Raw genomic sequence first — 21,062 nt, forward strand, 5'->3', positions numbered from 1 at the left:
TGCCAAAGAAACTCCTTAAGACTGTCAGCATCATTTAGTTGGAAATACACTGACATGTTCTTTAATGCTAATGCACTGAATTCAGTATGTTTTCAGCCAAATATTTGCATTCAGCTGTAATATATACATTTAATTTTCTCTTTTCCCCTTTCCAGATTGCTCTTGGAACAGTAACTAATGTGGAAGAAGCAGTAAAGTGGATAAGTTACACTTATCTTTATGTACGGATGAGAGCAAATCCATTAGTATATGGCATCAGTCACAAAGCTTATCAGGTATAAAATGCATTTTAAAAAAATCTGTAACCTGTTCTGTGTCCATAATCCTTCCCTGATGTGAGGATAAATATTTGCTATTTCTACTTACCTGACATCAGCAATTCTTTTAAAGTGTTTAGAAAAAAAAGATAATTTTTGCAGCAGACTACTTTTAACACTAAATTAAGAGGTCTCTTCTGTTCACACAAAATGCATTTGAACTGGTCAAGTTATGCTTTGAAGGGCAACATTCATTTTTATGAGATAGCTCATGCAACTTGGCCTATTGTCAGCGTTTCAGTATTGTGGGCTAGATATTAATGATAAAGTATTCGTGAGTTGCTAGCTTTTTCTTCTCCTGTAAGATTCTGTTCTGACATACGTCATCCCATGACATCTTTAAATTATAAAATCACACTTTTTATTGTTGTTTTCCTTGTGATTTAATTGTAAGATTTTTATCCATTTTTTCAGTGCGGCTGGTTAAAATCATTTAATGTTATCATAGGTTGGGCATAGGTAATTGAGTATAGTGCAGGTGCAGCTGCTTGAACTATGTTGTAATTGCACTTTATTTCACGTGTCCTGAATAAGTTTTGTAACTTCATAATTTGTCATGATATTGTGAACATAACACTATCATTTTAAGATGCATAGATGCATATGCTAGGAGATACATTTCAGGTAGCTTTTCTGTCCAATAGTGGAAGTTACTCTGGAAGGTAGGTAGGCTGTGGTTTAAGCACCTTCTGCAGACAGATTTAGACCTTCTCTGGTCATCTCAAATCTGTTTTCTAAAAAAAAAAAAAAAGTTCTGACAGTACATTGCCATGTGTTAGAGATATCTCTATCCAATTCACAAAGTAAAAGATAAATGGAAAGTAAAAATTGCTTTGTTAGTAATAATAATGTTGTTATCCTATTCCTATAAATTATACCTTCTTTTTTTTTTTTCCATTATGTATTTTTGGTCACTGTTATAAAATGATTTTAGTGGAAAAGGAATATGACCATAATAGTGGAACTTGATATAACACGAAAAAAAAAAAAGTGATGGAACACTAGCAGAGATGTTTTTATAAACTTCAGAAATGATTAACAGGAGTCTTTTCCCCCTCCTCTTACCTTTGCATTTTTATTCAGCTGCTGAGAAAGTGGAGTCTGCCAGCACTTGTCTTTTTCTGCCACTTTTCCTGTCTGCCCTTCTGATTTGATGTGCTAATAGATATTCCTATTTGTGTTAAAGGAGCAACAAATTACATCAGTTTGAAGTGTTATCCATTAATGTGGGAGCAAACCCAATGCCAGTATTTTCTATAAAAAGAGCTTTAAATTTAAAAGTTATTTATGTGTTGTAGGCAAAAAGTGTACAGATGTAGTGCCAGATGTGGGCATAACCATAGATTTGCTCACTTAGGCCGTTCTCATCCTTCTGTTTCAGTTACAGGTATCCAGTTTACTAACTGGTATATTATTATTTCTTAGTAGTCTTGCAATGTGCCAGTTTCTGCCTTTGTTTTGTTTGACAGCCAGTGGTTCCCATTCAGAATCCGTATATTTGCATAATCATCACGGGTCACACTCTTCCCAGCTGTTCAGTACAGCTACGTAAATGCAAAGCACTTCTGCTTTCCCTTTCCACAGGGAGCCACATTCAGTGATCACTTCAGAGTACAAAAGGTCCAGCATGTCCCCAGAAGAAGTGTTTTGTACTGCATAGAGGGAAAGGGGCAAGAGTGTGTCTGCCGTGCACTGACATGTTCCATACCCTGCGTGTTTTTTCCAGCATATTACTGTTCCCCACCTAGCCAGTTTCTGGACCATCCAGCATACACTCCTCAAGCCCCACCACTTTGATTAGCAACTTTTCATGTTTGCCAGAAGTGCCAATTATGGCTTTTATTAAGATAGGAAAATGGTCACAATTTTTGTTGAGAAAATAAGAGTGGGAGGAAAGAATATAGCCATTGTGAGTGTCATATCAGAGGAGGCTGTCATATGAATTAGAGACATTTGGCCTTTCATCTAGAGTTTCAAATAGAAGATGAGGTCTGTTTTAAGATAACCCCTTTGTCCGTTTTCTCTTCTTTTTTTTCATAGTCCTGTTTGTTGTTCCTACAGCTAAGCGATGCTTTTTGTCCCCATAAGCACTGCATTTGAGTTTTAAATATGTGCAGTTGTTAGAAAAGTTACATGAGCATGTCCCCAACACTTCTCTCTTCTAGAGAAAACACCATGAGTAGTAGCATAGTTTATCGTGCATTCTTGACTTTGCATACGTATAGTCCAGTCCACTTGGTTTCTTTCAGCAGACAAACCATGGCTTGTTTTTAAGGCTGTAGCTTAGAGTTGTTCTAGGCTGGAGCTATTTACTCTCTGGGATTTCTAATTATGCAAGTTCAACAAGGGTGCTACCCAAGGATTCTCTACTAGAATACTGCATCATACTGCCTTTTCAAGCTAGTGCCCTTTCTTTTAAGATAAAACCTTAGTATTTGTTAAAAACAAACAAACCCGTCTACTGTCACAGCTATGGGGTCTTTTGTATACAAGGCAAAAGATTGGCAGGTAATTTGGGCTACCAAGGTGATAGGGAGGTGTTTAGAATTTTTTTTCTTTGTTTTTTTAAATTTTAAACATCTGGCATCCTGATTGCTTTTTTTTTCTGACCACCTCTGCTCTGAAATCCGACCTCGGTGCATAACTTACTATTGAGAAAAGCACTGAGAAAAGCACCCTAGACCTTTGTCATCTTAGCTTTTGACTTGAAACTGAGGCAGGCCATAACTAAGCAGAAACAGCTTCAGAGTAAATGGCAAAGACAGGGAATATTAGGAACCGGTCTTGCAGCTGCTTTGTATAGATGACTGTATTTATTCACAGCTTCACTAGCCACCAGATGAACCACTTTAGCACAAAGGTGAAACTGAATACTGGCCCGGGAAAAGCAGAGCAAGCCAAAGCATGGCAATTCTTCAAACTTTGTCCTTTTTGCAGTCTTGGTCATATGTCTCTAGAGGAGACTTACCAAGAGGGCTGATATGACTTAGTAGGAATTTGTACAAGCCCAGAAACAAGCGTTGCCTGTGTACTAGAATAGAGTTTCAGTCTTTTCAGATCAGTGACTTACTATTGCTTGTGTAATTAGAGCTGTATCTCAGGTGCATGTATAGCAGATAGTTAACATCTCTGTGAATCCATTTTCACCCATTCCTGTGGCTCTCCCAGGTGTATGATGTGGAAACATGCAATTATACATCAGTCCCATTCAGATGGGAGCTTTGCCCAGTCTTCTACGCTAATGAGTCAATGTGCATTGTTACTTGGACAAAATGTTCAAGTTCCTGAACTTTGATATAAATATAAATGGAGTTGAGGACAGCATGCTCCTTGTGGGCTCTAATATGAATGGTTATACAACAAGTCTGTAACTGAATAACTAGAATATTTCTGCTGATGTACACAAAGCTTTTGGAGGCTTTATAGCTTCTTTTGGTAGCAGTAATTTCAGCAATTCAATGCAAAGTATATTCGATTTGAAATACAGTCAGAGCCATTTTCATGTCAGATACTGAAGCTGCTTATGTCTTCCAGTGAAATATTTTCATAAACATTAAATATTACTTTAATGATAATTTTCATAAAGAATGTTATTAAAATTTCTTTCAAACAGTTGTACATTTATTTTATAATCACATTTCTGTTTCATTAATATTATCAGTCTACATATCATTGACAGCCTCAAAGTATTGTAAAAGAAATATTATTTTGATTGCTTAGTCACGTATGGTCAATTTTTAGTCAATAATGTAAATACAACTGTTATTTGTGAGAGAGAGACCAAGAAAACCTTAACTTAGTAGTTTTACTTAATTTCTGACTTTTTATTACTGAATTATTAAAATAAAATTATTCATTTGATGCTTTTTTTTTTCTTCCCATATGCAAATAACTGTGTATTTGGTGTCTAGATGGATCCAGGTCTAGAAAAGCACAGAGAACAGTTGGTAATTGAAGTTGGCAGAAAGCTGGACAAAGCCCGCATGATTCGCTTTGAAGAAAGAACTGGCTTTTTTTCTTCAACAGATTTAGGCAGAACTGCCAGCCACTACTATATTAAATACAATACTATAGAGGTAAAATATATGATTCTATTTCTGTGGGGTTTTTTTCCTTCTTTTTGAACCTATACCTAAAATAGTTGGAAGATACTAAAGAATATGGACTTGATTTGTATAATATATTTTCAAATCATATTTACCAAAACGAGGAGAGGGAAAAAGAAACTACATATACAGCAACAGTGAAAAACTAGAGTTGGTATGGGATTAGCTTTGAAATTTCTAGTCTCTGCCTTCTTTTACGTGGTTTATAAGAAGCATTTTGATACTATCAGTCTGTGCAACCATTGGTGCATGACAGCACATTCAAGAATAGAAGTTGATAATAAAAAGGCTTTTCCTGCATGAAAATTCTATCAGCTTGCCATATGCAATCGTAACAATTTTTGGCATTAATCGTATTGGGCTGCAAATAGTAAGGAAGGTGGTACAAAACTGTGTCCGATGGAAAGCTTGAATTAAAGTATGCGTTCATCTTAAAAGCTTTCTATTCAAGAAATGGATATTTTTATTGAATAAATGCGTAAGAATCAGAGCATTAGTCATTTTGATTGCTTATTGCCACTGTTTGTAATTAGTCTTGAGGATTTATCTTGTCACCTATATCCTAGATATTTTTTTAAGAACTGGCATGATTGCATCTCTCTCAATTTTTGGAGTTTAGAAGGGGTTAATTTTTCTGAAAGTAGTGTGAAGTCATTCTGGAAACTTTTAGTGTTTAAATTGAATCATTCTGATAGTCCTGTTACTTATTTGCCTCTTAATCTTAAATGCTTATTAAAATCTTAGTTAACTATTATTTATTGTTCTACATATGCTTTTTTATCTTCAGTACTAAATTGATTTATTTTATTTTAATAGACTTTCAATGAATTGTTCGATGCTCATAAAACAGAAGGTGATATTCTTGCTATAGTGTCAAAAGCTGAAGAATTTGAACAAATAAAGGTAAAGTTGTGTTGCTTAGTGCAAATAATGTGTTTTAGAAATAGGCTGTAGTACTCATTCCCTGAATAGTAAGCTCGTTTTCCATAGACCGAAGTTCTGTCAAATATTAAGTATTATTATAGGATGTTTTCCAGGTAGAAATGATTGCCAAGAACTATATATGCTCTTATTCAAATTTATCTATAATTCAGCTTGAACTGTAGTGCACATTTAATAACTTACGGATCTTTGAGAATTCTTTTTAGATGCTTCTAAGAACTTTTCAGATTCTCAATTATTAACAGGTGAAGATAAGTGTCTATCGGTATGGTGCATCCAGGAATGATGATTTCTGTTTGAAGTCTCAATTTCTATGAGATGTCTCCGAGAACAATTTGCTTTAAAAGAACTCTCTGAATTTAACTCTGTGATATGCAGAGGGTAATATTAGGTTATCAGAATGATGAGTTCTGTTTTCAACATGAAATCTAGAACGTTATTTTAATAAATTCTACTGTACAGGCTATAAGATTACTATCAAGCTCGGTTTAATTCCAACCTTCCCTTTTGCCTCCTCTGTTGGTAGGACATAATATCTTGCAAGCTGGTGTGAGCTTATTAGCCCACACTTCCATCTCATAGAGGTGCAAGCCAGACTCCAGAGGGTTTATTAGGTCAGGCTCATTGCCATTTTACCTCAGTCGTACAACTTTCAGATCAGATCTGGCTCTCATTCACCTGGCTCTGAGAACTGGCAGTGTAAATCCCTCACCATCCATGTATTTACATACTTGCACACGTTGTCTGAGCATTGCCATCTGATTACCTGATGAAGAAATTCTATAATCTCTTATATTATGTGTGATAACGAACAGTGAGGTACCGCAGTGATACATACAACATTTTCAGAGCTACAGGTTTTGTTCATGATAGTTACTCTGCTTTGCTAAATCTAAATATAGCATAACTGAATATTTGAAATGAAAGAATATGGAAAATGAATGTTTCTATAATTGTAGTAAAGTCAGTAGTGATGCTTCTTAACTAAAACATAGTTTTTTCCAGTGTACTTTCTCAGATTTATATGATATGGCATCAGTGCAACAACATTTCCAGTTTGTTGTGATTCACTTGATGTGCAGCTCTGAGTGACAAAGCTAATAACTGATTTGCATGGGAGTAACTCGAGGTTTATTCCTCTTTGTGAATATGAATATCAACTTTTAATAATAAGAAACATGTCTCCATAATAAATTTTTATGCTCTGTATTTTGAGATAGCGAAGTCAGCAGTAGCCAAAACTTTGATCTGGACTATGCAAAAGCAGATAAACTTATCAAAAATGTTGATGAAAGCAGAACATAATATTTCCCTGACATTAGAGTCATCTGTGATGGTGTGCTCTTCATCATTTTCTATCCTGTAGGTAGCTGGACAGTTGGGCTTTTAACCCAACTTTATTAGGGTCTTTTGTATGTCAGGTAGTCGAGTCCAAATGAAAATTACTTTCAGCTGGTTCCCTGCAGGGACTAAACATTTACCCTCTCTAAATAAGTTTTACACTAACAGACTATCAGTAAATCAAAGAATATGTAGATTTATGCTATTTTTTGCCATGTAAGGGTCATCATTGAGATGGTAACAAGTTATGCATTATTCAAAATATAGATATGAATATTTCTTTACTCATATTGAGACTTAATCTTATTAACAGTGAAAACTTTAATATCATGAATCATAGTACTTCACAGTTTTGAGTTAAAAATGTGTTATGCCACATGCAAACTGTTTAACTATAATGAATACATTTAATGTTAATTCAAGATTGCCCTAATCCAGATGGACAGAGGTTTTACTCTGGTCAAATAAAAAATGAAATCTCATCAGATGAAGGATGGTGGGGTCAGAAGATTCAATTTTTATGGCATATCAAATTTTTGTATGTCAATGGCAACCATAATAGATGGTGATGAATAATAAAAAGTAATTGTGTCACTATTAAGATTGTTTCAATTACAGCCTATTAGCTACGTTCTGTAAGATGCGGTTTTGCTTCTCTTTTTTTTTCCCTTTGAAATCATAGACTCTGCTTTAAAATAATGTAACTATATTGTAAGGAATATTTTATTTTAGTATAAAAGTTTTTTATCAAGCTCCTCCAACCTCTTCATATTGTATAATTCTGTTTTAGGTAAGAGAAGAAGAAATAGAAGAGCTTGATGCCTTATTGAATGATTTCTGTGAACTACCTGCTCCTGGAGGTGTGGAAAACAACTATGGAAAAATAAATATCCTCCTCCAAACATATATTAGCAGAGGGGAGATGGACAGCTTTTCCCTTATTTCAGATTCTGCCTATGTTGCACAGGTAAAAATAGTATTTTTACATATCTGTTGCTGCTTCTGCTGTGTTCGTTCTTCCAAATGCTTACAGTTACATAATAGACTTTGATATGCAAACATTTTTTAATACAAATTGATTTGAAAATCAAAGCCTTTCATGTGTGTATGACGTACTTTTTTAAGTAGAAAAAGACTTGCAAAATCTAACGTTAGGAGAGTATTTTGTTTTTGTTGAATGTAAATTTGAATATTCTTTTTATTTCTATTATACCTATAGTCTTACTGCATTTATAAGTTCTAATTGAAGTTGCTGTGAAAGGATTTTCTTAGCATATTGGATTTTCTTCTGAATCTAGCAAACTGTTGCAATCTATATTAATGTTTTGTGTGCATTTATATTTTGTCCTGTAAAATATAATTTGTGTCCTATTCACATCCTTGGTTTGCGCAATAATGATGTGATATTACAAATTGATTGCTAGACCTTATCATGTAAGTTTGCATATTAACTTATATATTTGTTTGTCAGTTTTATCTGATAGCTAAACAGACAATATTTACAGAGCATGCAAATCTATGACACAAAATTGCCTGCTTACACAATTAGAGACCATCTTAGAAAGGAAGAGGTATTGCTTGAAATTTTAGTTCCTGAAGAGCTGAAAGTGACAAAAAGCTCATAGACAATCCCAGATGTGCACCATTTATAAGTATATGGAATAAATTATAAAGTTTCACCTTTTAGGTCATCCTGTATGTCTTTTTGGTTTTTTTTTTTTTTTTTTTGTTTGTTTTTGTTTGTTTGTTTTGTTTTGTTTTGTTTAATTTAAATTGTCAATATGTTGCACTGAATCCTTTTTATCTCATCCTTCCAAAACAGATTTGGAAATTTGCATTTAGCTACAGATGAGAGTTAAATATTTGAAAGTATACATATTCTCCAGCAAGATTTTCTTAGCACCACTACTTTCTGCAGAGGAGTTTACTCTTCATATTATGCAAGGTTTAAATGAGTCAGAAATCGTTACACATAAAAAATTGTTGCCTTTGCACAGCTAGATCATTTTCAGTATGATTCTTTTTATCTTTGCTTTTAAGACAGTTTTTATTTTTTTAATTATTGTTTGTCTCAATTATAACATTTTTAGTTAGGCAACATGTTCTCCATAAACTGTGCATGTGGAACCAGTGCTACAAATTGTGATTTCTTTTAATTGGATAGTGAGCATTAGGAAAATCATTCATCCTTTCTAAGTTAAACAAATGTGCTTCTTTAGTAACATATGCTTCCTATCATGGCCAAATAATTTTCTTTTCTTTATTCCTGTTTGCATTGCATAGGCAGTGGAGTATGATAGTATTCTATTCAGTGAATCAAGAACAGAATTGCTAATCCAAGCACAATTCTGGTAGGCAAAAAAGAAAAAAGAAAAAAAGAAAAAGAAAAAGAAAATCCACAACTTCAGAATACAGTTTGATAAGCTTATAAAGGAATATCATAATTTAGGTTTTCAAGATAAGACTGACCTCATTCATGCTTATGTTAATAATTAATTTTCCAACTCCAAAGCAGATTCATACAGATTGGTTACAAATTAGGCTTGGGAAATGGTAATGTGTTTATTTAAAAAGAAAAAAAAAATGCAACAACAAAAAACACTGCCAAACTTCTCTGCAACTGCTGTGAAAGTCGGTGTGAAATGGGTGCCTGTTATGGAAGCAGTGTTAAAGTAAAAACTTTAATCTTGAATTTTCATGTAAACTGAGCTTGCAGATGTATGGGGGAAGTGGAGAAAGATAGTACGTACAGTAAGTGAATTTGATTTGGAAGTAACTGAGACTCAGTAAACGTAGAACTCCCTAATGTTCTGTTCAAAGTCTCACGGCAGACCTGCCAGTATGACTGATTAATTGTACATGTCTCTTGTAGTAATTTCTGTAGGCAATCATGAGGTAGTTCTGCTGCTAGCAATGGAAAAAAAAATAGTTTTCAAGAGTGTTGGAAATAAGTTTGAAAAGAAAAATCTATTGTTATGGTTTCTCAAAGTTGTCTATGGGTTCCTTTTCATTTTCCAAAGAATACTTGAGTGAATTACAACATTTTTGCCTTCTTTTCACTCTCCAGAATGCAGCTCGTATTGTTCGAGCTCTTTTTGAGATTGCCCTTAGGAAACGTTGGCCTGCAATGACATATCGACTACTGAATCTCAGCAAAGTCATTGACAAGAGGCTGTGGGGCTGGGTTAGCCCTTTGAGACAGTTCTCCGTGTTACCACCATCAGTCCTCTCAAAGTTGGAAGAGAAGAATCTCACTGTAGACAAGATGAAGGACATGAGAAAAGATGAAATAGGTGAGAAACCAGTAATGCTAATCTGTTTAAATTATTATTAATTAATATGCAAGTTTGATAAAAATCTGAGCCATTCATTAAAAAAACATACCCACTCTGGTCTTGAAGCCATGAAAGCACATTAGCATGTTATTAAGGCCTGTCCAATAAAGGCAATTTATTCAGTCTTTGCAGCTTGTAATGTGGCACAGCTTGGTAGGTGGCCCACGTCCTGCCCACTCCAGAAATTGATATATCTATTGATGTGTTTTTACATAAATGTCTATATATACATACATGCAGATAGGTACATACTTACGATTACATATACCCTGTGCTGCCCTTGCTTTGATTATGAAAAACACATTTTGTTGTTGTTTTTTTAATGCAATGCTATTAATGTTAAAAAGAAGAAAAGCAGACACATCTAGGTGTGCTATCAGTAAAAGGCTTGCTTCTGAAACACTGCAGATACTTTCACTGAACATGGAGAATCTTATCTCTGATGTCTTTGCAGGAAATAACCTTAATTTTTTAAAGGATTTGATATACTGAGAATGAGAAAATCCACAAACTGACCAAACAACCATATAATGACATTTTCTAGTATGTGCATATGTAGTGCTTTGAAAAAATATATGCAAGCTGATTGAAATGAAGAAGAAAAAATCTGTAGTGTACTTTTTTTCTTATTTCAGTATACTTCTGATTTCTCAAATTTTCCTTGTACCTGAAATGTCAGGTTTTGGAAAAAAAAAAAAACCTTTTATTTTGTAAAATACATAATTTTACAGTGAAAATGTAGTTCACAGGCACTACTTTTTAGATGATTTTGACCTCTGATTTGATTTTTCTTATTTGATAAGAGTACTATATACGTATCTTAGGAATCTTTTTATGTGCTTAATATTAGGTTGGAAAAAGTTCAATAGAGTATTTTAAAGTTTGCGTAATTATAGACTATATTTTTATTTAACAGAGTAAGCTAAAGGACTGTGAGAAAAAGAAATCAGCTCACTTGAACTATGTATTACAATGCATAGTAACTTTAGAGTTATTAAAAATAAAACATTGAAGTTCTACCTTTGTAACTTCTTTTTCATTTGGAAATGTCTCACAAGTTGTTAATTTGTTAGGTATTTGTGCAGGGTTTTTTGGGTTGTGGGTTTTTTGGGTTTTTTTTGACACAATATATTTTTTCATGAACAGTATTAGTGTTTTTATTCTTTTCTTTTTAATGCTTATTACCTGCCTTTAAAAACTACAAATCTGTATTAAAATACAAAAGTAATTTTGCCTTCTTGAGCTTGTAGAACTAGTATACACAAGTTAGAAATGTATGAGTATATGTGCAGAACATGCAGCTTTACTTTATATTAACTTAGCTGGAAAGTAGACTTCATTTTGACTGTGAAAAGAGGTTACAGGTGATTATATGCCATGATATTTGTGTTCTTCAGCCTTATTTAAGTGCCAAAGCATGTTGGTCTGTGCTTCTTTTTGAGGAGCTACATCCTGAAATACTTCTTCCTCTCTGTCCTTTCTTTCTATCACCAAGGCTTTGCTTGCCTTACATTTTTTATTTGAATTCAAAACTAAAGAAATGGTGAAAGACGCAGCTTCCAGATGCAGGCTTGTTTTCTGACTCTGTAATACACCTTCAGTATGACTGTTTCTACCTTTTCAAAGTTTATAGTCTCTTTAGGAGTAGAATAAAAAATAAAAGAGTTAGCTGGCTATCTCAGACATGTCCTAGTGATTAACAGATGCCAGGTCTCCCAGTGAAAGTTGTGTGCACAGATCCTGGATTCCAGTGTGCCATGAGTTAGACAAACAATCTACTGATTACTGCAGGGTAACCATAAAGTTTGTGAAGTACCAAGAAATGACTGTGGTATTTGAGATAGACTGTCTAGGTTTTCAGAAAACAGTTGACAATCTTTGTGGAACAAGCAAAATTTATTCCTCTTTTGTCAAATATACCTATCTTCTAGAATAGGCAGATTTTGTTTAGAAGTTTGTCATATTTCTTAAGCGCTGTTGATAGCTTTTCTTAACTATTAAAAAGAATGTAAAGGAAAATAGAACATTTAATTATGATTTTAACAAGCAACATTTGGGACGGGAGACTTATTGTACTCTAGAAGATAGGTGTACAAAGCATCAAGAGTTCTCCTGTACTGATTCAGAAGTCCACCTTGGACATCGTGATGCAGAAAGTGATATGGGGCATGAAGAAGACCAATTATCTACAAAAACTTTATTAGTTTGACAATTGGCATCTACCTTTATATAGCACAATTTCTGAAGTTTTATCACTAATTGCAAAAACTACTCATGCTATAATGGCGCCTACATTACAAAGTTGTACCAATGTAATCATTTTACTTTTAGCAGTCCACTTGCAACAGTTGCAGTTATTTACTAGCTGCAAATTAAACTGAAAACATGTGTTAAAATTTCTGCATTATTGATATGCTTCCCAAGCAAGATCGGTACTTAATAGTATAGACCTTTGAGAGACAAAATCCAACAATTTGTGAAAGTTCAGGTTCAAAAAAAAGAAAAAAAAAATTGGAAGCTGTTCTTCTCCTAAACTGTGTAATATCAAGAAAAGGTTTGTATAATTTTGCCCATAGTGCAGGTAATGGGATTTCTACTCTTTTTTTTTTTTTAATTTATTTATTTATTATTTTAATCAGTGAGTGTACAAAGGAACCACATAATGGCATCAGAAATTCAGAGCTAAAAGGGAATAGTTTTTAAGGGAGTACTTCTGACCATTACAGTTAGAACTTAAAATATTCTCCAGATAATTGCATAAGGGATTTCAGTTAAAATGTGATCAATCAGTCTTCGTTTCCTAGATAAACTACAGTTTACAATATTTTTCCAAGGAAAAAAATAATAAAAAAAGAAAAAGAAAAAATATCAGTGTTGCATACATACATTGATTTGTATTTAAAACACAGAACAAGGGAATGGAGATTTCAGCTATAAACTGCAAGCAGGAATTTTTTTTTAAATGATGTGATTCCTTTATTGCCTTAGATATTATGATTGTGAGAAAAAAAATAATTAGCAGTGCAGCATTTTGTTTTTCCTTTGCCTCAGTTACACACTGATGTAATCTGAAAAATCAAAGCTGCTATGATTACTTGTCATGTGAATTCTAAGCTATTAACTACTTTTATTCAATGCTATGAATCCAGTGTTCTATGTACTTTGAATTCCTATACAGGAATTACAGACGTTCAATTTTGTGCCCTTCATCAAGTAAAAGGTCAGTATTCAAGTATTAAGAAGAGCTATATGGCTTGGTGAGAGCCTGGTCAAAAAGTCAGTGAAGAAAAAGAAACTAGCTTGACATAATATTTTTTCTGTGTGAATTTTTAGTAGTTATTTTAACCCCTTGGTTATAGCCAACAGCAGGAATTAATACTGACTTTTCTGGGCTCTGAATTGATAATTGAAGTTAAGTATCACAAAATATTCTGACATGTCAGGTCAAGAGAGTCAGACATTTACACAACCAAGAGCAAAACAAGCAAGCAGTAACACTTCCCTGTAAAAGCCTATTTGAAAGTCAGAGTTGGATTATTTTTCCTGTAAATGTCTATTTGTTACACTAATCTTTTCTTGACAGGTCACATGCTGCATCATGTGAAGATTGGGTTAAAGGTAAAACAGTGTGTCCATCAAATCCCCTCCATTGCAATGGAAGCAACGATTCAACCAATTACTCGCACAGTGCTCCGAGTTCGATTAAACATTACTCCTGACTTCACGTGGAATGATCAGGTAAAAAAAAAAAAGAAGAAAAGATGATGATGGAGGAAAGCCTAGAACCGTTCAGTTGGCTCCAATCACAGGGAGGCTACAGCTATCTGGATAAGAAAAGAATGGTTATTTTAATGGAAATCAAATTTGGTAATAGGAATGGAATCACCTTTAAGAGTTTTATGGAGGAAGCACCCAAAGATCATCTTTTTATCTCTCTTAATTATAACACGGTTGTAGTGTTTATATCACATTGAAGCACATGCTTATACTGGATATCAGTAGTGTCACACACAGATTTGAGTTATATGCCCAAAATGGAGAAGCAAGAAAAATAGAGACATTGATGACTTTCTAAAATGTGAATGAATCTCTAAGTCAGAAAATAAAGCCATGAAATACAGCTCATACTTTATGCCAAGTTCTGCTGCTCTTCATAGTTTTACAGATATATATTAATGTCAGTGTTTTTCTATATTGGAACTTGCATGAACAGAGAAGTCATGGTATTAATTGTGTTAATTGGATGCTTACATATGCCCACACCCTTTCAGTCTGAATCTCTTAATTAGAAATAGATGTAAGAGAAATCTAAATGAAATATGAATGTCCACATGGGGGCATTGTATTGTTGCTGGTACTTTTGAAACATTCTACAGAAAGAGTGGACAAGCATATTTGTCTTTTCCTACTCTTAGAAGGTACGGAAAATTATCATTCTGAAAGGTGCCTACCAAGTATCTTTTATTAAAAAATAAGTTATAAATCCCCTCACAAATTTACTTTAATCACAAGTAAATTAGAGTTTTATTCCATAAACATTTAGATGATATTAGAATTTATGTTTCCTGCCTAAAGGCTTTTTCTTTTGTTTTGGAAGCTTCAGCAAGTTAGCTTGAGATTGGAAGGTTAATGATCAAAATATGTGAGGTCAGATTTTCCTTGCTACCTGGATTTATTACAAGAAATGTTTGAATGGGTTCCTAACATGAATTTTAATAAGGATTTTTTTTTTGTTATGACTGAAACAAGTTTCATCTTTTGTCTTTCATCCATGTTACTATGTTACCATGTTACTATCAAAGACAAAAAAGAAATAAAAAGTAAAAAATAAATAAAGTCATATTATTAATATGATTAATATTATTAATCTATTTTCATAGTAACAAAGTAATTTATCAATTTATTTTTAGTTTTGTCTACTAAGTTCAGATTCTTATAGATATTACAAATTGGAAAGTAGTTTGCAGAGAATTCTAATCGTACACTTCAGCTTCATACTTGATGAGTTATAGCAAAAAACAAAAAACAAAAAGCAAAAAAAAAAAACCAGAATTTGACCAAATTTACTACAAGCCTTTGACATAGTGTTACTAACAGTTGCTTCAGAGATATTGTAAGCCTTTTTTCAGTTAAACATATGGAGCTCTTGTAGTACTTGCTTATTGCTACTCATCAAAACTAGAACAACTCCTCAGTATTTTTTTTACTTTTTTTAATTCGGGTAGCTGTTTCTTGCTATTTTGTTTTGTGATATTCTTATTTCTTTATTAAATGAAACTTCTATCTAGTGAGATAAAAGAAGTTATTCAAATTTAATAGTCACTAAAAATGGATAACTGCCCTTTGAATTGAGCCAGTGAAAGTCCAAAATTCCTTATTCATTATCACAAGCTTTTCTGACAAGTACTGTCATCAGAATGTTAAAAAAATTAGCTAACAGTTCATTTTTTCAGGACTGTTCCTTTACCTGGATACATAATTCTAGAATGATCTCATCATTCTAAATAGAATGCAGAATTTCTAATAGAAATATGGATAACTAGCATTAATTAGCCAAATAATATATTAGACACAGTTTTAGAGCAGTGGCTGCCCAAAATATAGGTATGTGTAAGTTCTTAAATGGTACGAGGTTCATCAAGAGCTAGCTATGTGTATGTAATTCACACAGCATGTGCGGGGCAACTGGATGATCAGATGGGTTCATGAAAGGCAGATCCTGCCTGAGCAACGTGATCTCTTTCTATGATTTAGCAACCTGCCTTATGGATGAGGGAAAGGCTGTTGATGTAGTCTGCCTGGACTTCAGCAAAGCCTTTGACACTGTCTCCCACAGTATTCTCCTGCAGAAGGTGGCAGCCCGTGGCTTGGACAGGTACACTCTTTGCTGTGTAGGAACTGGCTGGAGGGCTGCACCCAGAGGGTGATTGAAACTAAATCCAGCCAGCAACTAGTCACAAGTGGTGTTCCCCACCATTGATACTGGGGCCTGTTCTGTTTAATGTCTTTACTGATGACCTGGAGGAGGGGATTGAGTTCACCCTCAATGAGTTTGTAGATTATACCAAGTTGGGGTAGTTGGAGTAGGAAGGCACTTGAGAGTGACCTGGGCAGGCTGAATTGCTGGGATAAGGCCTGTCAGATGAGGTTCAGCAGGACTTAAGTGCCAGGTCCTGCACTTTGGACAGACAACAGTACAGGCTTGGGGCACAGTGATGAGAAAACTGTGTGAAAGAAATGGACATAGGTGTGCTGGTTGACACTTGGCTGAACAAGGAGTATGCCCAAATTGCCAAGAAGGCCAGTAGCATCCCGGCTTGTGTAAGAAATAGCATTGCAAGCAGGAGCAGAGAGGTGTATTCAGCTGTGGTGAAGCCACACTTAGAGTACTTTATTCAGTTTTGGGCCCCTCACTACAAGAAAGACATCAAGGCTCGTGAGTGTGTCCAGAGAAGAATGACAAAGCTGGTTAAGGGTGTGGAGTACAAGTCTTATGAGAAGAGTATTGTTTAATCTGGAAAAGAGAAAGCTTAGGGGAGACCTTATGGCTCTCTAGAACTGCCTGAAAGGAAGTTGTGGCAAGGTGGGCATCAGCTTCTTTTCCCACATGTCTGTCAATAAGACTAGAGGGAATGGCCTCAGGTTGCTCCAGGTTGCATTCAGACTGGATATTAGGAAAAATTTGTACTCCAAAGGAGTGGTCAAGTGCTGGAACAGGCTCCCTATGTAGGTGGTTGAGTCACTGTCCCTGGAGGCAACATTTAGGAACATAGTTTAGTGGGGAAATATTGGTGGTTGGTGGATGTTTGAACTTGGATGATCTTCAAGGTCTTTTCCAGCCTTTGTGATTCTGTGTTCTTCTCACTTAACCTATAGCAGTAACTAGATCAAACCACAGTATTCTGAATCTGATAACTGCTTCTTTCTAGAAAAAAAAAGGAGAGAGGAGGAGAGAAGGATATCAGAATTCTCTCCAACTTTTTCTAAGAGAATGTTTCCGACAGACAGCAGAAGAGTGTTTCTGTGCACAGAATGCAAACACAAATACAGTAAAGAAAAGAGAGAAGAGATCAATTTTTAGTATCTTGGAAAAAACTTTTGCAGTTGTCTGTTTATAGACAGCTGAGGCATTTGTTTCAGTTGTGTTTATGTTACATCCATTAAGGAAACATGCACACTAAGGAAATTCTTATTGCAATAGTATCTTTCAGCAGACAAAGTAATTAGAACTGTTATATTGCTCATATCTCTGATGTCTTTATTTCTATGTTCCTTTGAAAGCATGTCTAATTTAGAAATACACCAGATATACTCATCAATTCTTGGTAATGTCATTACATCTATAATAAAGCCGAGTTTTCTACTCCTAAAGGTACATGGCACTGTTGGAGAGCCTTGGTGGATTTGGGTAGAAGACCCTACTAATGATCACATTTATCATTCAGAGTACTTCATCATTCAGAAAAAACAGGTAAGGAATTCTATTCAGAATCTCATAGCAAGACAAAAGTAAATTTAGTAAGAAATAAATTTGTAAGGTGAAACAGGATATTGAGCTAAACAGAAGCAAAGCTTTCAGTTTCAGATGTTCATTTTAAGCTTGGACTTTTGTTAAGATGCTTTCTAATTTCAGACATCTCTTTTTCTCCTCCTCTTTTGATAGGACAGTTATTTCTAGATGAAAAAAAGAAAGACTATAATGTTTTTGCCTGTTAAAAGAAAAGCTAAAGGGTTAGTCTTGCCTTGAGGTCAATGGAAGCAAAATCCATTGCCAGTGGTGGACTACTTTATAGATATTGCATATATATAGATCTTGCATTTTGAGTCGCATGCATAATTATTGCTTTGCCTTAGTAATACTTGTGAAAGTGAGTCAGTCTATATCATCTGTCACGTTACTGATTTGTCTGTTCATTAATTATTTTCCACACCATGTTTGCACTAGGTCATTACTAAAGAACCTCAACTACTGGTGTTTACCATCCCAATCTTTGAACCTCTGCCTTCTCAATATTACATTCGAGCTGTGTCTGATAGATGGTTAGGAGCAGAGGCTGTGTGTATCATAAACTTCCAACATTTGATTCTTCCAGAGAGACATCCACCCCACACAGGTATTTGAAATGTGATCATTTTCTCTCGCTTCTTCTTATTTGCATTGATTTTCCTTATAATAATGTAATGAACTCATCCTTCATAATAGAAAAGTATGTGATATTTTATTTTCTCAGAGTTGTATTATTGATTCTATTTCTCAGTTTCTAAAGCTCTCTAAAACTTTAAAATCCAGCTTATTTCAACTCAACATGATAGCAGCTCTTTTGTTATTTCAAGTTCTCACACAGGAAAATTGAAACTGTCAATAAATTTAGGTTGATATGTATGTTACAATATGTCTTAGTACTTGTAGGCATTTCTTGTGGACTAGTTCAAAATAATTTTAATGTGGAAGGTTGCATTATAATTGGTTTTCAGGAAAGGACAGATAGTTAAAATTTTGGAAATGTGCAACTTTTCACTATTTTTTTAACATGAGTGCATCATAGCAAGCATTGTTACAGTATAGAACATCTAATTTCAACTCAACGCTGCTGATCAAGTCATGGCCTTCCCCTCCCCCTCCTTTTTAACACTTGGCACAGAAGCATGTGTTTGTGTTTTGCTCCTTTTTTTCTGGATACATAAATTGCTTTATACATTCACTGTGCCTGATGTCATTGTAAGACCTTTCCACTGTAATTACATTTGGCTCATCTAACAGTCTGTGAAGTGACTGCCTTCAGAAATACTCCATTCTCATATGATGTTGTCCTTTGGCATGCATAAATTCACATGTGTTTGTGAAGTGTTTAGCTATTGTTATACTGTACCTACGCTGTCTGGAAAAGCATGTGTAACCTTTTTATCTAATTGACTGATCACTGACTACTATTCAGAAGAAACAGAAAGATATTTACACATCACCAGTTATGGAGCCTCTAGGATTTATGATAATTGATTTCAATTCCCATCTGGTTCCCACTCAACAATGAAGTACATAGAGGCCCTGCTAGGCAGAAAACCTTCTTTCTCCTCAACAGAACTCAAGAAATCAGTTTTAGTGGGAATGATAAAACAGCCATAAGGTATCAGTGAAAACCATGTGAAGAATATTAGGCATCATTGCTTCAGTAGATTTTATAGCTCCCATATCATACCTTAATGTGGAGCACCCTGAAAAGAAAATGAGACCACTAGCTACAGAAAAAAAAAAAAAAAGAAGAAAAAAAAAAATAGACCAACTTCAAAGCAAGCATCTGCATAGCAGAATCAGTGCCGTCTCCTTAATTTGGTAGGTTTCCAAATCCAATTTGGCTATATATGTCATCTTCCAAATTCCGTAATCTAATTGTTTGGTTAGCAGATGCCCTCAAGATATACTGAGGATCATGTATTGAAAGCCTGTTTGTTTATTTATCGAGATTATATCTTTAATTACATGTTTAAAGGATTAAATTGAGAATTTAACTGTACCCCTCTGATTTGTATTATTCCATTAATTTAGAAGCTCTGAAGAATCTTGAAACTTCCTTCTTTGCTAAACAGATTGTTTTCATGAATCTGCAAGACTGTTGTCTTCTTACTCCACATTCTGTTATCATAAGAATATGGACGTGCATATATAATCTAGTATAGTGAGTTTAGATCATACTATGACTGGAAGAAAAAAAAAAGCAGTTTAAGTATAATATTAATTTATTCAAGTGATTGGTTTCTTAGCTGACAGAATACTAACTATAATACTTCAAGAAATACTTTAGCTGTAAAATCAACTTTTCAGTATTCCTTGTGAAAGTTAGCAATAGCCCAATGAGAATTCTGTGTCATATGAGATATTAGGTAGAGCCATTTCCAGTGGAAGTTTTCCACTAAGATATTAATGTTTTTAGCTTAATATTACATAACTCTGTTATGTGATGACATCTGTTGTTATGCACTCATTATTATTTTGTGTTTGTAGAGCTTCTAGATCTTCAACCTTTACCTGTCACAGCCTTAGGACATCCAGAATATGAAGTCCTCTACAAGTTCACACACTTCAATCCTATCCAGACCCAGATATTTCATACGCTTTATCACACAGACTGTAATGTTCTTCTCGGAGCACCTACAGGTTCTGGAAAGACTGTTGCAGCTGAATTAGCCATCTTTAGAGTTTTTAACAAGTATCCAACATCAAAGGTTTGGAAAATAGATTCACTAGAACCATTCACTGTATGTTTTCAGCAGTCCAGAAGCCTAGGAAGACTACTGCAAACTGAATTTTTCTTTCTCCAATTTATAACTGTCTGAATACAAAATGCATATGCTTTTACTTCAGATTTATTTATTAATCAGTGGGCAATTAGAGTTAAATCTGAAAACATGTCACATAGTAGTTTTCCTTTTCTGTAATTGACTGCTTTACCTAAGTTGTTTTTGTTTAGCTTTTAATCTTCTACTAGCAGAAATTCAGCTTTAAATAAATTGTTTCCCTCCATGTCAATAGCACTAGCCCCATTCTCTCTCTTATTTAAATAAATAAATTTTTATTAATTGCTGCAAGCCTATTCTGTTTTCCACCTTAAAATAAATCGCCTAAACCTCAGAATTTCTACTTTGGAGAGTTTTGTTTTCAAAGTGAATATGTGGCTGTATCTTGGCTTAGACATTCTGTCTTAGGTACCCATATTTTATCTCTAAAGCCTTTGGAAAATACATTTAATTGAGGGATTTAATCAAATAACCTTTGAATTTATCAGAAGTAATGTATATAAGTCACTTATTTGACTTTGAAATCTTAGTATCTTCATGTAATTTGTTAGTCCAGATTAAGATAGTAAGGCTCAGATGTATTTTTGGTTTATTTTAAATAGATAATATAGCCAATTTTTCAAGGAATATACTTTTTTAGTTTTAATAAGTCCAAAAATCTGGCTATACATTCTAAAAAATGTATGTTAATTCTTCATGCAGTGGTTTCTTCCTGTTCAGACCTTCCT

General features: G+C 34.2%; 1 protein-coding gene across 2 annotated transcripts in view; it reads left to right on the forward strand.

Moving 5' to 3' along the window:
* ASCC3 (activating signal cointegrator 1 complex subunit 3) overlaps positions 1-21,062 on the forward strand; it is a 263,322-nt gene that overhangs the window by 170,706 nt on the left and 71,554 nt on the right. For both annotated transcript variants that reach the window (XM_065735653.1, XM_065735658.1), the window contains exons 17-25: positions 156-275; positions 4,229-4,393; positions 5,240-5,326; positions 7,497-7,673; positions 9,774-9,999; positions 13,625-13,779; positions 17,414-17,512; positions 17,987-18,155; positions 20,042-20,262. In XM_065735653.1, coding sequence (XP_065591725.1) covers positions 156-275; positions 4,229-4,393; positions 5,240-5,326; positions 7,497-7,673; positions 9,774-9,999; positions 13,625-13,779; positions 17,414-17,512; positions 17,987-18,155; positions 20,042-20,262 — 1,419 coding nt within the window. The remainder of the gene's footprint in view (positions 1-155; positions 276-4,228; positions 4,394-5,239; positions 5,327-7,496; positions 7,674-9,773; positions 10,000-13,624; positions 13,780-17,413; positions 17,513-17,986; positions 18,156-20,041; positions 20,263-21,062) is intronic.

The sequence above is a fragment of the Cyrtonyx montezumae genome, unplaced genomic scaffold, assembly GCF_038088225.1.
Source record: "Cyrtonyx montezumae isolate F1298 unplaced genomic scaffold, pur_monq_1.0 scaffold_0, whole genome shotgun sequence".
In the NCBI taxonomy this organism is placed as follows: domain Eukaryota; kingdom Metazoa; phylum Chordata; class Aves; order Galliformes; family Odontophoridae; genus Cyrtonyx; species Cyrtonyx montezumae.